Genomic DNA, 16,344 nt, shown 5'->3' on the forward strand with positions numbered 1-16,344 from the left:
AAGCCATCCATAAACTAGAAAGAGAGCGAGGGAGGGGCGTAAGGGGAAGGGGTCAATGGCTGCTTTCCTGTTCCTGTGTTCGCCGGTTCAGCGGCCCCGCCGGCTGCCTGCACGCCTCCTCTGCTCTCTGTTGCGCACACTCACACTCGCCTCTCTTTAAACCTTTAGATCTTAAATGGAGCAAACTCAACGCGAATTCAACACTTGAGAAATGTGAAAATTATGAACTTTCCCATGAGTGCACACATGTTTATCCCTAACTGGAAACTCAACAGCATATGAAACGCATGCAGTTAATGACAACTGTACCCAAAGGGGACACGCTCTGCCCTCTACACCTCTCTCCTCTCTCCCTGCCTCTGTCTGTGGGGAATAGTGCTATATAAGGATGTGAAGAGTTGAAACATGCGTTAACAGTTTCTCAGTCCTTGGCCTGCTTTTTCCTCTTTTTTTCTCTGCGGGTTTTGTTCACACAGCTCAACACACTGCACCAGACTCCACAGAGCTACATGAGGTCCGGTCTCCCACGGCCCCCTTGATGTCCACAGGTTTCATTGCGGCTAACACTTCAGCGGTGCAAACACCATCTTGGTGCTAAGGTGGCTTTTGGCAACTCAGTTTGTGTCTGGCGAGTGATCCGCCATGGCGACAGAGGACCTGGGCTGGGAGGCTCTGTGTGAATAGACATTATCTGGGTCAGTGCTGTGTGGGTATGTAGACGGGGACTATGGTGTGTAGAGGATATAGCGAGAGCGCCTAACCCTTTGTGATTTTGTGTGTCATTTATTCAAACACAAAAGAGAGGAGATGAGAAGGAGGGAGTGGGAAAAGGGATGGAGTTTAGGAGGGACATGTGAGAGAGTGGAGATAAAGGCGAATAAAGGAGAAATGAAGGCAAAGGTGGCTGTCATTATCCAAATAAATGAAAAGTGAAGTCAGGCAGGTGAAGCAGCAGAAAGACACACACTTACACGGACCGATAGAAGAACAGATGACTGGCCTTTACTTGGCCCATATATCCATTTGTCCTTTAAGAACATCTGGCTAGTAATAACACCCTGCTGCCTAACACTTCAACAGCTTAATGCCCTAATGCCTGCAGCAGTGTACACACACACACACACACACACACACATACATACACACATTGCGTGGATTGCGTGTACACACAAAAAATCTCTGTACTTGCTGCCTAAATCCTTCTGTTAGCCGCCCACTCCCTTCCTACCCACACCTTTGTGCTCTCTAGCTCCCTGAGCTGCCACCAAGAGAAGAGCAAAGAAATGAGAGAACTGTGTGTGTGTGTGTGTGTGTGTGTGTGTGTGTGTGTGTGTGAGAGAACATACTACATGCAGGAGGGAGCCCTTGACCTTCAAAAGTCTGTATGTGATCAACATAAAAATGCTCACTTCACCCGCTGCCTTCACTGTCCACACACTTCTCCTGTAAGGGTAGAAGCATAGAGGCAGAGATCAAGCACTGTGTTGGAGAGGCAATAGAGAAAGGCAGGTTCCCTACTGAGCTTTCAACACACATGCACGCACACACAAGCACACACACACACACACACCCACTGTAAATGAGCTCAACCTCTTACACAGGTGCGAAGATTATCCTTTTCCTACATCTGTTCCCTGCTCAAGCCTTTCATTATGAACAGAGACTGCAATCCTCTTATGAGATATAAAATTCAAAAATGTATTGTGTGTGTGTGTGTGTGTGTGTGTGTGTGTGTGTGTGTGTGTGTGTGTGTGTTGTGTGTATGTGTGTGTGTGTGTGTGTGTGTATGCGCATGCAGGCTTTTGCGTGGTCACAGTCTTTCTTTCATTACATTCATCTGAGTGCATATCTTGATGGAGCTTTTACAATGCATGTATCATATAACTTCCACTTATCCACACAGAATGTAGGTTTTCTTGTGGAGAACAAACAAAGGCTTTTACTGTAAAGCCTTTCCTGCTGTGCTGTGGTCAGAGCCAGGTCTGATCGACTGAGCGGCTGAGCAGGAGGCCTTTGATCGCTGTTTGTCACTGGGCAGACAGAAAGCCGAATTCCCCTTCACAGGTTGGGCAATGTTTTCCAAAAATATGAACCTGCAGTTTTTTTTTTTTTCCTCCTGTGAAAATGACATTGTGCAGGCTTTAGTTATCCATTCCAAAAGTTATGATCTCATAGTCGTGGTCAAATGGGGTTTCAAGCGTGTACGGGGATGTGGGGCGGTGTGAAGTGATGTTTGCCTGGCTTATAGGTTACATGGCTGTGCCTTAAAGGTACAGTTGAACATTGGAGCTATTTTGTGGCGGACAACAGTGTGAACCATCTCTTACTTTGAGTTACCAGATAAAGTTGATGAGCGCAGATTTTGGTTTTGATCTCTGTACAGGCACAATGGTACCAAACCTGGCCAGTGGCCACCTCACCGTGACAACAAGACTCCAGAAAGTTACTGTGTCCAGCCAAGAAGTAGTCTGGCACATCACTCCCCCTCCCTCCCCCTTTACAATGCAACATGTTGTTTTTACACTTCAAAGATATAACGTGTTAACAGTTGAGCTTTAGAGGTGCTGGTGGTGGGTGGATTTTGTTACCTAACAAAGCCCAGCTTCATACAGAGTGGTATCAAATCTTGTCATCTAACTTTCATCAAGAATGAGGATGTTCCTGAAAATATTGAACTCTTCTTTTAATGCGCAGACACAAGATTGATATGGATCTGCTTAATTCAAAAATTTTTTTTTTTTTTTGCATAACAGTCCAGAAATCACAAGCATTGTCCGCGTCCACAGACTGAACACATAGTCGATGAGACAATTTACAACGGATTGTAAGCACGTTGGATTTTTTTTTTTTTTCTTCTCAGTGATTCACACTTTGGTTTTCTGTCCAATTTGAGATGTGAAAAGAACAGCAGGAGATCTAAGTCGAATCAGCATGAGGAGTGTGGTGTGACTTTTGAAAATTCCTCTTGTAAGACAAGTTTTTGCTCCATACTGGCAGCATCAAACAGACAAATGAATACGAAGAAAAGGGAAGAAGGAGACCATTAGACAGGTAGAGCTGGCCGACGGACAGACATGTCATGCTGACCTATATTACTTTTGCCCGCTGAGGAGGAGAGAGAGATGAGAGCAAGAGAACTTGTGTTGAGGTGACAGGTATCTGTCCTTCTCCACTCCGTCTCCTCCATCTCTCAGGCATCTGAGGCAGTAATTGGTGCTGTCAGACACACAGAGAAGGACAGAACACACACACAAACACATACTTAGTCACTGCAACACACACACACACACACACATACACGCCGACAAACACACACTCCTGCCCTTCAGCGTGTACCCCTAGGGCTTAAAGCAGGAGAGGTTTTGAGAGGAATATTCACTACATCCTCTGCCAGCTGTGAGACAGAGAGACAGCAGCAGAGGGCAAGGGAGTACGAGGTGGAAATGGAGGGTGCAGAGGGAACAGTGGCAGACAGAAACAGAGAGGGAGAACAGAAACAGAATGCACAAGAGACAAAGACACAGAGAGGAGAGAAGGCAGGGGAGCGAACGAGGCGGGGGGCTTTCAGCTTTACAGACAGAGGCCTCTGCATGGGGTAGAGAGAGATGGAGGAGAAGTGACAAGGGTCTGCAAATGTATGTGACAGAGAGAGAGAGAGAGTATGTGCTCGAATAAGAGTGAGTGAGTGAGTGAGAGAGAGAGAGAGAGAGAGAGAGAGATTATGCAACTCCAGTGGTGACAAAGCAGATGAGTAAGAGTTCATGTGATTGAGCGGCAGAGCCGCGGCCATCAGTGTGTTGAAACCCAAAGGTGGAGGAAACAACACAAACGAAATAGAACCAATATGTGTTTTACAGTTGCAGCGTTACATAACATTAAAGGTTAGGGCTGGCTATATTTTTCTTACCGTCAACAGATTCCATGACAAGACTGAAACCGATGACGTGTTGATCCAACAAACAAGTATAAACTCCAGAAACACGTCAATGAGCCACACTGTTGACTGCCATATTCCTCAGTTATGATAAGTGAACAGTTTATTTTAAATTCCTCCGACATTCATCGTCCTACTGTGTTAAAAACTTACAAGTGAACTGATTGCGTGTTAATCCGCTGCTAAAAATCGTCCCCAACAAGTGCCTTCCTGTTTGTGTAATGTCTGTTAAACGCTAAAGTTCTTTTAGTAAATTACAGCATTTATTTTTTCGGCAATAATTTTCTAGAAACCTGCTGGTACGTTGTGATATTTCAAAGGAAAAGTTCATGCAATTTTAGTTATTATATAAAGCACAGTAAGAGCACAGTGTTAATTCGGTACACTTTCATTTTTCCATTTCATTCCAATTACTTGCCATTGTAACCTAAAGAGCGTGTTAGTCAGTGCACAGCAGGCCACCTGAACACGTGGAATGTGCCTCTTTGTGTAGCTGTAAATTACAGGCGAACGGGTAAAGGTTCCTACAACTTCCACTTGGATTTACATGGATTCTCCAGTAAGATCCTGGTACTTTTTTCAATAACAACATAATGTCAATATGAAATCATTGTCGCAAGCTACTGGTTTTGTCTCAAAATTAAGACCTCATTTCCCATGAATCTCACTTTCTCCAATCACATAGTCTCTGCTTCTGTCCGTGTGAGTGACAACCCTGTTTGTCATAAAACAATCCAGCAGGTTGAATCTAAACCAGTGACATTAACACCATCAAATCATATACACACATATAAACACACTAAAAACGCCTCACTTTAGGGAATAGGAAGCAAGCATGGGGTGGGAAAATACAAAAAGAGAAAGATGAACCCGTGATCTATAAATGTTTAACGAGAACAGATAGAGGAGATGGGCGCTGTGAGGAGGAAGAGGAGGAGGAGGAAGAGGAGGGAGACAGAAGGAAAAATGGTGAGGTGAAAAAGGAAGACAATATCAGAAAAGATGGGTGAGGAGCAAAATTGGGAGGCTTGTAGAGGGAGAGAGGAGGAGACCTGTCCCATTATAGAAGCAGACAGCAGAGCAAGGTTAGAAAATAGCAGCGAGGAGCCAGAGATTGAGAAAAAAAAAATGGCTGTAATTGGTGGTGTCTGGTGTTTGTCTAACACAGAGAGGCTAGTAATGATTCCATTAGCGCCTCACACACCGAGAGGGAAAGAGAGAGAGACAGGGACAGAGAGAGAGGGAGAGAGAGAGAGAATGGGAGTCAGATGGAGAAGGAGAGTAAAACAGAGACAAAAAGAGGAGGCGGGAGAGGCCAAAACACTGTGAGAAGACTCACACGGAACATTAGAGCAGGAAAACAATGAGCATCAGAGCAGCTAAATGGTAGAAAAGACCAAAACAGGCAGACACACAAAAAGAACAAGAGGAAGAGAATTCAAGGCACCCGTCCGCTAAAAGACCTGTTCACCTGCTCGCTGGTGATAATTACAAATGCCCTCCTGCTCCTTTTCTCAGCTCTCTCCCCCACCTCACCCCTTCATCTCTTTGTGTGACAGCAAATGAGAGAGGGTGATTTAAATGCATTAGCAGAGTGTGTTTTCCCTATGGAAGACCCTCAGACTGTGTCAGGGCAGGAACCTTTTGTTTGGAGCTGACGCTGAGCGCTGAGAGGACTCTTTAAAAGCCTGGCCCTTGTTCTCTCTGGGACACATTAAGGTGCAACACACTGGCTTGTTGTACTTCTCTGTGTCCTCTCATGTCTTTGTTAAAAGCAGCCTGATTGCAGATGCAGTTACATTAGTAGGCATAAGTGAAATTTTGACGAGGGAAGGGAACAGCATCAGAACACAGGCACGCGCAGGAGAAACGGCACAGGCATCAAAGCAGTTTTAAAAAAAGAAAGCTGGTTTCCTGGGTGTCAATTTGGCATTATTTCACAAGCAACAAACAAGTATGAGATGTGTTAGGCTGACATACGTGGGACAGCAAATTCTCCAGCTCATTGGTATGCAAATCCCCCCCAAGATCCCACAAAAATGTTTTTCCTAATACCGAGTAGGTGGCGCAGACAACCCTGCGGCGGAGAAGCTTCAATTCACCACGAAGGGATTAAAATCTATTGAAAAATGCTTTTTGATTGTTTCTAGAATAATTGCCACACCAGAAAATCTGCCATGAAAAGAACTGAAACCGAAATCCTGAATTTCCTTCCTGTGTTGAAGACAATGGACACCAGTTCTCCACGCGTGCCTCATCTGTAGAGCCCATAACTTATCAGACGAGGGACACATATATTTCCTGACCTCTGACCTCAGACTGCCAATAAGACTTCATCATGACTTCTGCACACAACTACAGCGCGCACACACACACACACGCGCGCATGGTGTTATTGAGTTAAAGCGAGCTTGTTAAATGCGCTTACGCTGCTCTATTTATTCTCTGCGGAGTGATGAGACCGAGGGAGCAGACTGATGAGGTCATGGAGATCACCGAGGTCAACCGCTTTGCTGCGTCAGACTGACTTCAAATACAGCCTCAGTACAGGGAATGTGACATAGACCTGCACACTGTAGGTAGTGAAATCATTTGATAAGCTGTCAGTGAGCTCACCTCTTAAATAACTGCGGCGTGTCACTTTACAAGACAGACATGTAGCTCAACAGTCGGTGTTTGATGATTGAGATGCAGCCGGAGTTCTGCCACAATCTGTGCACATTACCAGTCTGCAAACTACACAGTACAGCTTGTTCTTATTCACTTGTCTCTAAGGCCCAGCTGCCAAGTTTTCTGGGTGTCTTGGCGGCTGCTTCTCCAAAACAACTGAAAATGCATTATGTGCACCGATTCCAAGTTTGCAGCGATGAATATCTATGATTCCATTTTCCCTTTTTTTTTTTTTTCGGGGAGGAAGTGAGCCCGTGGGGACAGGTGACGGCGTGAGTCTAATACAGCTTGCTCACTCAAATGCATGTACACACACACAGTATATACACATGCATACTGCACACACACACACCATCTGTGGAGTTTTACGACTCAATAATCTGCTTCCTAAGGCATACCTTTCCCTCTCCTCCTACAACGCAAACACACATCAATAAGCACTTTCTCTCTCTCTCACACACACACACACACACACACACACAGACACACATACACATACACTCTCTCTTACCGCTCTCCTCTACTCAGCAGGGAAAATGAGATATTCGGCTCTGACAAACACACATACACACACACACACACACACACACACACACACACACACACACACACACAGACACACACAGACACACACACGCACATCCTTGAAAAAAAGAAAAGAAAAAGAGGATATGCCTTAAAGCAACTCCTACCCTTTCCTGTGTGAGAACTGTCCTCACAGAGCTGGGAGCTGTATAAAAGTCACTCAGAGTTATGACACCCGTGCTGACACACACAGTCACACAAAGACAGTGCAGTCAGTAACCTAAATACACAGTCGTTGTCTTTCCATCCACAGTTTCACAACAAAACTCATATATGAGTGATGAAACGTCTCCACGAAGACATACAGGTGCGCACACGCCACTTATTTACATCGTGGAGAGCCGGATGGAAATGATTGCTGTGCTTTGTTTGTAAGAGCACTTGTGTGTGAGCTGTTGAGGAGTCTCACACACATATAATATCAGAAGGCCAACCTTGATGAGGCCTGTTCGTACACTATACACACACTATAAAACATTCACTCGGGTAAATTGTGCAATAATAAATTTGCTTTGTATATACAGAAGCATTAAAGCAACCACATCACAACACCGTGCACTGTTTTCTATCCCATGCTCTAAATTTGTCCTTCTCTGTCTCTCTGTCTCGCTCACAACACACACAAACACACACATTCCCACACTTACAAATAAATCCCACACATGCCCTCGGGGACCCCCCCCACCCCCCACCCCACCCCACCGCCCCACTCACGCTGGCAGACGTCCTTGTTCTCCTCGAAGCCCGGTTTGCACACACATCTCCCGATGGGAACCAGCCAACCTCCATCTGCACTGCAGTACATCTTGGGAGCCTCGAACTCCTCGGAGGCATTCACACACACACCGTGGACCTCCACCAGCGCAGTGTCTCCGCCTGTTATTGTGTCGGGGAACTGGGCCAAGTTGAGCACAGTGAGGGGGCACTTCTTGTAGAAGACCCTGACAGAGACCAGAGCGATACAGGCGCCCAGGTCCTGGAAGGCCAGGTAAAAACCCTTTTTACTCAGGTTGCTGATGTCGCGCACCTCCGTGTTTAACTTCATGACGCGGTCACCGACGTCCACCTGTGGACAAAGGACATTTTACATGTCTTACTTCTTTTACATGTGAGCATTCAATCAGAGCATTTTTTTTCTAGTCTAAAAGGTTGCTATTATTATTTAGGTAAAACATTGCCAGAAAACTCAGCAACTGCATTTCCAAGACAGAAATAATTATGTCCTCAAAATCCTGACAAATTTTGCAAGCAAAGGGAATGAGATGATTAAGTTTTAAAATACAACCCACATTCAAATCCCGATTCATTATCGAAGGGTACGTGGCAAATGATGAATATCTTATTTTGGAATGCAGCTCTTTTATATGAGCATGAGGATCATATGGCCACGTACACACAGATTGAGTTTAATGGGCGCCCATACCTGTGTAAAGCTCTCATCTGCAGCAATAGTATCAATCTTGACATATTGGCTTTCCTTGATGAACCACAGGTTGGCATTGTTGGACTCATAGTAGTACATGTTGAATGTCTGCAAAAAAAAAGAAAAACAGCGTCCATCACCTTTCAAACTCTAGAAATGTAAGTGATCACACGAGGCAGAATAACACACAGTGAAGAGACAGATAAAAGTCAGAAAGTCCGTCCTCTAGCTATTCTCCTGCTTCACTTCAAATATCAAGTCCCTCTGACTCAATGGTCAGTCGGCAGCACTGTCTGCAGTTTCATGAAAGCGCAGCTCTGTACTGACTCATATTATCTTCACTAGTCACTCTGGAGATGTAATGAGAGTGAAGAGGGGGCAGGGGGCATACAAAGCAGAGAGAAATGAATACAGAGGAGCAGTGATATCTGGCTGATATGAGAGAATAGGGGACTGTAAAAAAAAAGAATAAAAAATATATATACAGTATATAGTTAAAATGTACAAGCAGCCACAAAAGAGGCCTCTGGAGCATCGTCTGTTTCATTCTGCAGCGATTCGCTCATGTCAGTCTTTTCTCGCCTCTTGTCTATTTATCTATTCATCAGCCATCAAAGTGTGCGTCAGTTTGTGTGTGTGTGTGTGTGTGTGTATGCTTATTTGAAATGCCCTTTTCCTGCTTTGTTGTGTCGTATGATGTGCATAATAAGCTCTGATTACATAGGAAGCAATAATTACAGTACAAACAAAAACTACCAAATTTTGTCAGGCCTTACAGTACATTAATATGTATGTGGCCATAAATGTAAACAGCAGAATGCTGTGAAATCAGCCATATTCTGTGACATATGGGCACAAAATTCCTTCCTCATCACAGGTTTGATGCTCAAGTACTTGTGGCTTCAGGCACTTCACAAACAAAAAATTAACTTCCAGTCAACCTTGTTAAGAGAGAAGAAATATGTTTCCACTTCTTTCTATCTTTTCACATTTCTGCCATGAGTGTCTATGTTATCTGCTGCAGTGAAAGCAAACAATACAGCATCAGCTCAAACATGAAGATCAGGCAGGTTTAATTGAAAAGGCAGAGATTTGTCATTAAAGTTAATTTGCTGATTTAGCTGAATAGCAAAGCGCCCCTAAACTCAGCTGCCATCGAGAGCGCTGTAAATGCGCTATGGTTCTAATTTGTGAATGTTTTTAATTTGTGTTGCATTTACTCTAACATTTTCATCACAAATGCAATATGTATCGACTAAATTACATATTTGAGAAGTGAAAGAAAACACTCCTTATGTTAGTTAGTTAACTCAATTTTATCCAAAAGACTAAGAGCACAGCGGAGTCAGAGAATACATTTAGGATTTCAGAAGTGATTTTTTTTTTCAGACAGACCACAGACTCCAAACAATTTCTGCCTCCACCATGATTCATATCAGACTTACTCCTGTGCCACTGATCTCAAAAAAAAAGAAGAAATGTGTCTTTTTACTTGTTTCCCTCCAAAAGGAATTCAGAGAGCAGACAGCTACACAACAACACCTATGGAGCTAAAGTCCAAATTCAATGCTTTGCTCACCAAGAGTGAACAAACAAGCAGCAGAAATGCGACAGGAGGTTCTAAACAAACACACACACACACACACACACACACACACACACACACCTTCCAGCTGCAAGGACATTATCTGCCACCATGCTGCCCATGTGTTAAAAAGCTTGCATGCGTGTGTTTGTTAAGTGATGCAGACCTCTTTGCAGGTACCAGGGACCCCGGGCAGGCTATTACAGTCCCTCAGGGTGAACTTGATCTCAATGTAGACGCGCTGCGCCCCTTCTCTGCTGATGTGGCGCGTCCTCAGCCAGTTGTTCTGGTTGGCCTCCATGACGTTACACACCTGGTAGGTCCTCATCGGGGTGTTCCTCTCGTCCATCACACTGATCTCCTCCCACTGAGGATGAGAGGTGGACAGAGGAAAGAGGGGGGGAGCAAAGTTGGTCTATTAGATTAGAAAGATACAGTATCTTCATTAAATATGATTGTTCCACATTTATTCCACCTTTATCAGATGCCACTTTGTGATGAAGAGCAAGAGAAAGAAGTGGGATGAAGAAAAGGAAAGAGGTAGAAAGCAGAGAGAAAGATGGAGAGGATAAGCAGAGGATGCTGGAAAAGGGGTAAGGAAGGAAGAAGTGAGGAAAGAGAGAAGGGAAGATGAAAGAAAATAGCAATAAACATGCCAGAGAGGTGTGAAAGAAAGTGAAAAAAAGGAGGGTAAAGAGAGGCGAAGGAGGGCGTAAATTTAAATTCAAAGTCCAAGTGGACGTGCAACCAGGGTTGAGTGACATTCAGCACCACTCAGCAGCAAGATCATCCTATTCCATCAGTAGTCAATGGACAAAGGAGATCTCAGTCCAAATATTGCTTATGGGAAACTGGGCGCGAGTTCAATGAACTGTGGTTTAGTGAAAACCAACGCCTAAGCCTGCGTGTTCTGTTTTCATGTCTGGATGAATATGAGTGATGATCTGTGTCAAGATGACTGAAGGACTGTCTTTGTCTGTGTTGCACGTGTGCACAGAGTGAGCGTGTTTTTCTTAAGTGAATGGGTGATTTAGCTCTTAAGTGTGTGTGTGTGTGTGTGTGTGTGTGTATGAGAGAGAGAGAAACGGAGTGAGAGAGAGGGAGCGAGAGAGAGAGAGCAAGGAGTAGGTAGGACAGAGCTACTTTGTCTCCCGTCATCTGCTACCATCTGTTTCCACTTCTGACTAAGGCAGTAATTGAGAACACTTCTCGCATGAGCAGGAAAACATTTCTATCTAAACACGCACACACACACACGCGCGCACACACACACATACACACACATACACACATAAGAGAAAGAACATGTCTATTCCTTAAAGAAACGGAAAATAAACCAATGCGGTCTCAGTCTCAAGATATCTGATCCATTCAAGGGGAAGCTAACTGGATTTTCATGAAAACACACACAAACACACACACAAACTGGATGAGTCCTAGTTTGTGGTGAGGGATGAGAGGACCACCATCTTTGTTCTGAGCTCCTGTCATCATCTTAATACTGAAGCTTTAAGCTCCCGAGTGATGAACACATATCACCTTACAGTCGTCCAACCATGTAAACACATAATGCATGGTATGAACACATACTGTATACACGCATGTGTATACACACTTGCATTCACTGAAGCACACACACACACACAAAACAAGACATACAGAAGTAACTACCTGTCATCCCTAACGTGTCCTAAAATTCAAATGAAACCAGAATTGTAGGTGAAGCAAGAGGCACAGAGAAAGAAAGAAAGAGAGATAAAGAAAAGAGAGAAGACAGGCTAATAAAATGCTGAGAAAGCAGCAAAAAAAAAGGCAAAGAGATTTTCAGACAAGTCCAAGCTAAGGTTGGATTCTTGAGGTTAATCTGATGTGACGGCCCAACAACCCGGCAAAAGCTCGACGCAGTTCACCTCCAAGTCCTGAGCACTAAAACAGATCCACATAAAAAAGAAAACCCCACACATTCTCACATAGACTCACGCGCACTTTCACTGGCTCTCTCACACACTCAGATGCTTTTAATCTCCACAGCCTCTACTGAAACGTCTACTGTGTATGAATTGGAGCTCGAACAAAACCAGCTCTCTCTTGATTCCTTACCCAACAGTCACTCTACTACAGAAACCGAGAAAAGAAGGAGAAGAGGCAGGAGACTGTTAAAGCTGCTGCAGTCAGCTGACACAAATGTCCCTGATAGCCACTTCAGAGTTTGAAGATTACATATAAGGGGATGTATCACTGGAGTCTCGCTTGACATTGTACGCACACAATAACTTCGAGTCATTGTGATCAACCGCATTCGATTCAATTAAAAGAACAAAACACCAGACGGAGGGAGAAAGAGAGAGAAAAGAGGAGAGAGATGAATGAATGTTGGTAAATTACAGGCTCGCCTGGCAGCTAAATAGACCCATCTGTGCAGAGCTGGGACCAGTCGGACATCACAGGACGGTTGCACACACCCACACACACACATACACACACACAAAGCTGAGTCCCCAGGGAGTGGTGATTAAAGCATTTATGGGAATAGTCATTGAGGGATAAAGAGGGCTTTATGATGTCTTTGTTTATTTCTTTGTAGGCAGAGTTTGGAGTGGCTGGATTACTGCCACTTCCTGGTGAGTGACTTATTTCCCTTGATGGCGAGTCTGTTCATTGTCACTTTTAGCTGGTGTAACGCACAGGTGTGTTTATGATCATGAAAACAACCTGCTCGCCTCCATGTTTGCAAATGATACACCAGCCACTTGAGAGCACACCTACCAAAAGAAGGGAAATGTACTCCCTAAACACAAACACACACACACACACACACACACTAAATGAAAACTGTTGCCTATTTTGGTTCAGACTGAAACGCTAATTAACATTCAGAATGAAACCCTCCTCCCTGAACCCTCAATCACCTCGGCCAATCAGCACGGAGCCCGCTTGATTGCTTTGAAGTGAAGCAGAGACGTCGGATCGGGGTTTAAGTTCAACCATTCACCAGCTTAACATAATATCCCCCCTTCTGCAATCATCTGATGGGTACACCTACGAGGACATAATTGGCCTCCAACCGCTGGAACAAGCTCTGGCTTAGTGAGGACGGTGGGGTGGGAGGGGGCAGAGAGCGAGAGGAGAGGAAAAAAACACAGATGGAAGATGAAGAAAGAGAAGTGGGGGTTATGGAGCCTCTGGGGGGGGGGGGTCGAGATGCTGCGAGGGCCTCCCATTTTCAAACATCATTAAGACGTATCTGTTTTGTGTCCCTCACGAGGAACACCCCTGCCCGGTGACAGAAGTGGGTCGCTCCGCTCAGTCTCAGGCACATCCGGCCCTGCACGGCTTGGATTAAGCGTGACCCTCGGGGGTCAAGTGTGGTTTTTGACTAATTCACCTAGACAGTGGTCTCACATTGGTGGGAATTGCCCCTCGCTGAGTCCAGTCCACAGGTTTAAAGTGCAAAGGTCAACTGGATAATCCCCCTGATATGAAACATAAAGACCTTCTCACAGCCCTTGCACCTTCCCCCTCTCAGTCTATCACTCTCTGTCCCTTCTCTTCTCCTTTACATTAGATCCAAGGAGCATTTCTGAGCATCGGAGACATGCAGTTTGTATATAATTATGATAAACAAACAGTACTGTTGCCAACAGGATTGGCAGCCTCTATTCGTCTCTACAGTTTTTTATGGTGTACGCCACCAAGCTAGATTTAACTACAAATTCGCGGGCTTGTTTTATGGCACAAAAGGAGATACATTTACAAAGGTTTTATATGATGATGCAAGAAGGCTAGTAGAAGGATCATCTTGTAAAAATGAGCCCCTGATGCTTTTTGTTATTTATTCATTTATTTTTCGATACAGGTTGCCCACAGTAACAGCTTGTTATCCTCAGCCACCCCTGATGTAACGGCTCCCTGTTTCTGCTTTTTTTCTCGTGCAGTATTTAAAACTGAGCTACTGAGCAAACAGCATCCTGTTGCTTTGCTCTGTTTTTAATGAAGAAGAGCAAAAATAAAAGCTCAGCAACCTTGGTGACAAAAAAGACATTAGATTTCCTGTAGGTGCTTCACAATAAGATTTTGCAGCTATCCTCTGCATGAGGACACAGGGGAAGAGTGGATGACCTGGCGTAGCTCTGTGATTAAACTGGACTTTATGCCCATGTAAACACAATAAGAATTTGTTTAGCCCAGAAGATAAAGTGTGTGTCAGTGACGAGTCAGCAGACAAGAATGTGTGCTGATGACGACGTACCTCGCCTAGGTCAAATCATGAGAGCTTCATGGACAACAGATATAAAGCATTAACATGACACTGCATAGGCTATTATGCTCCTAAAATGTATTCTTAAATTTGTTTCTTTGATACAGCACCTGTGTTTCAAATGGAGAATTAAAAACTGGGATGGTGTTGAGTTTTGAGGGAACTACCGATGTGAGACAGAGGCTTCGAACAATATTGATTCCGCGCGTTCAATTTTTATAGAAATGATGTCACAATTAAAGTGGCACTATAAAAAGTTGCAGTGATGTTTAAAGATGGGCGCATATAACACAATCTCCTTGCCTGGCTTTCACTTTGTCTCTTCCTGTTTGTTTATGCTGCTTCAGCTGCACTTGCTTTGTGTTGCTTTAAGCTTGTTTGCCTTCTAGCTGTTTATGACAAACATAACTTTTATAGCTAACTGAAAACTGAAAACTGTGTGGGCTTTTTTTTTTTTAAGAAGCAGATGCAGCTGCTTATTTCATACAATTTAGCCTTTTGAATTTGTCTTTCTATCTGACAGTGGATAGTAGAACAAAGAGGGAGGATCATGTTTATCCAGGAGGACGATAACATCGGCTTCATGTACACAGAGAGAATGAGAACAACCGCCAGAACAAAGACTTTACCAGCTTTAACCAATTTAATAATTTCCTTTGTCAGATAAAGCAGCTGATAAAACCTGAAAGTAAAAAGCACTAAAACAAAACAAAATGCTTTTCTTTTTATAATGTCTCAGTTGTAGTGTTTATTTAACAGAGGAGTTGTGTGGAGGCCCATAGAGCCAATCTCCTCTCAGTTCCTGTACATACTCAGGGAGGAGACGCCAGATCCGAACTATACTGACAGTTCATGAAAAAAGATATACACGATGGAGTTTATTGTATATATTTAACTTTCTAGCCAACACATTTGTTTGAGGGCAAACTAACAACACATGTGCTTTTCCGGGCCATGATTAAGCCACCCCAAACTGAACCATATTTTCAATAAGACTAACTTGCTTACTCTGGTTTTCAAAATTAGATTGAACCGTTTGGCTTAGCCACAGATGGAACACATTCTGCTTTTCTATAAGGACCTCAGTGGAGACAAAACGAACATACACAAACATCCACAATATGGCCACACAATCGGAGCATTTCAAATATGTGAACCTGATACCCTTGATTGCTTGAGAAAACAACCTTGCTTAGCGCTGCTCACTTCAGCTGCCTCTTGTCTGCTGCGCACAACCATGAAACCGCGTGTGGCATCCTGCAATTTAACACACCGATGCTGAATGGTGGAGAGGAAGTGCGTGACTCAAGGGGAAATAGAATTAATTCAGCGCCATTCAACAGCTCTACTGCTAGAGTGACGTACAGAACCCGCTCTTACTTCTTTATTGAATCAACTTTGTCATTCCTCCTCTCCGCGCTCTCACCCTCTTCCTCTCCTCTCACTTCTCTGTTGTCATTTCCTGATTCGTGCTGGCTGCACTCCAGACTCCCCTGGTCCCTATACATGTAAAAGGCTAGTTGCGTAACCCCCTGCATACATGGAAACGACACCAGCATGTACACACCAGTGTCCTCTTACGTAAGAATATTTACCCCTCCACACTGTCCCTTCACTCCATCGCCCAAAAAAATCACAACCTGTAAGAAATGGAGGCTCCAGTGCCACAGCGTTTTCAGCGCAGCAGAAATAATTTGTAAATTCCCCCTGCAGACTCCCGATTTAGCAAGGAGCGCTCAAGAACCCAGTGCTCTCTAAAACACACGCTCCAATGCTGCTGCTAGCTCTGAGTCCCTGCCTGTTCCCTGAAAATAAAACATGTCAACACGACCCGCTAGTTGTGATCAGATTTATACTTTTGCTGCCAGCTCCGGCGTAAAGAGAGGATG

General features: G+C 44.2%; 1 protein-coding gene across 2 annotated transcripts in view; it reads right to left on the minus strand.

The window, feature by feature from the left end:
• The window catches only part of LOC111658880 (ephrin type-A receptor 3-like), an 86,941-nt gene that overhangs the window by 53,494 nt on the left and 17,103 nt on the right, over positions 1–16,344 (minus strand). For both annotated transcript variants that reach the window (XM_023411557.2, XM_023411556.2), the window contains exons 3-5: positions 10,364–10,564; positions 8,613–8,720; positions 7,904–8,255 (exon numbers count right to left, since the gene is read on the minus strand). In XM_023411557.2, coding sequence (XP_023267325.1) covers positions 7,904–8,255; positions 8,613–8,720; positions 10,364–10,564 — 661 coding nt within the window. The remainder of the gene's footprint in view (positions 1–7,903; positions 8,256–8,612; positions 8,721–10,363; positions 10,565–16,344) is intronic.

Source organism: Seriola lalandi, unplaced genomic scaffold, assembly GCF_002814215.2.
Source record: "Seriola lalandi dorsalis isolate HSWRI2012SDOR001 ecotype SW California unplaced genomic scaffold, Sedor1 jcf7180002054469, whole genome shotgun sequence".
NCBI lineage: Eukaryota > Metazoa > Chordata > Actinopteri > Carangiformes > Carangidae > Seriola > Seriola lalandi.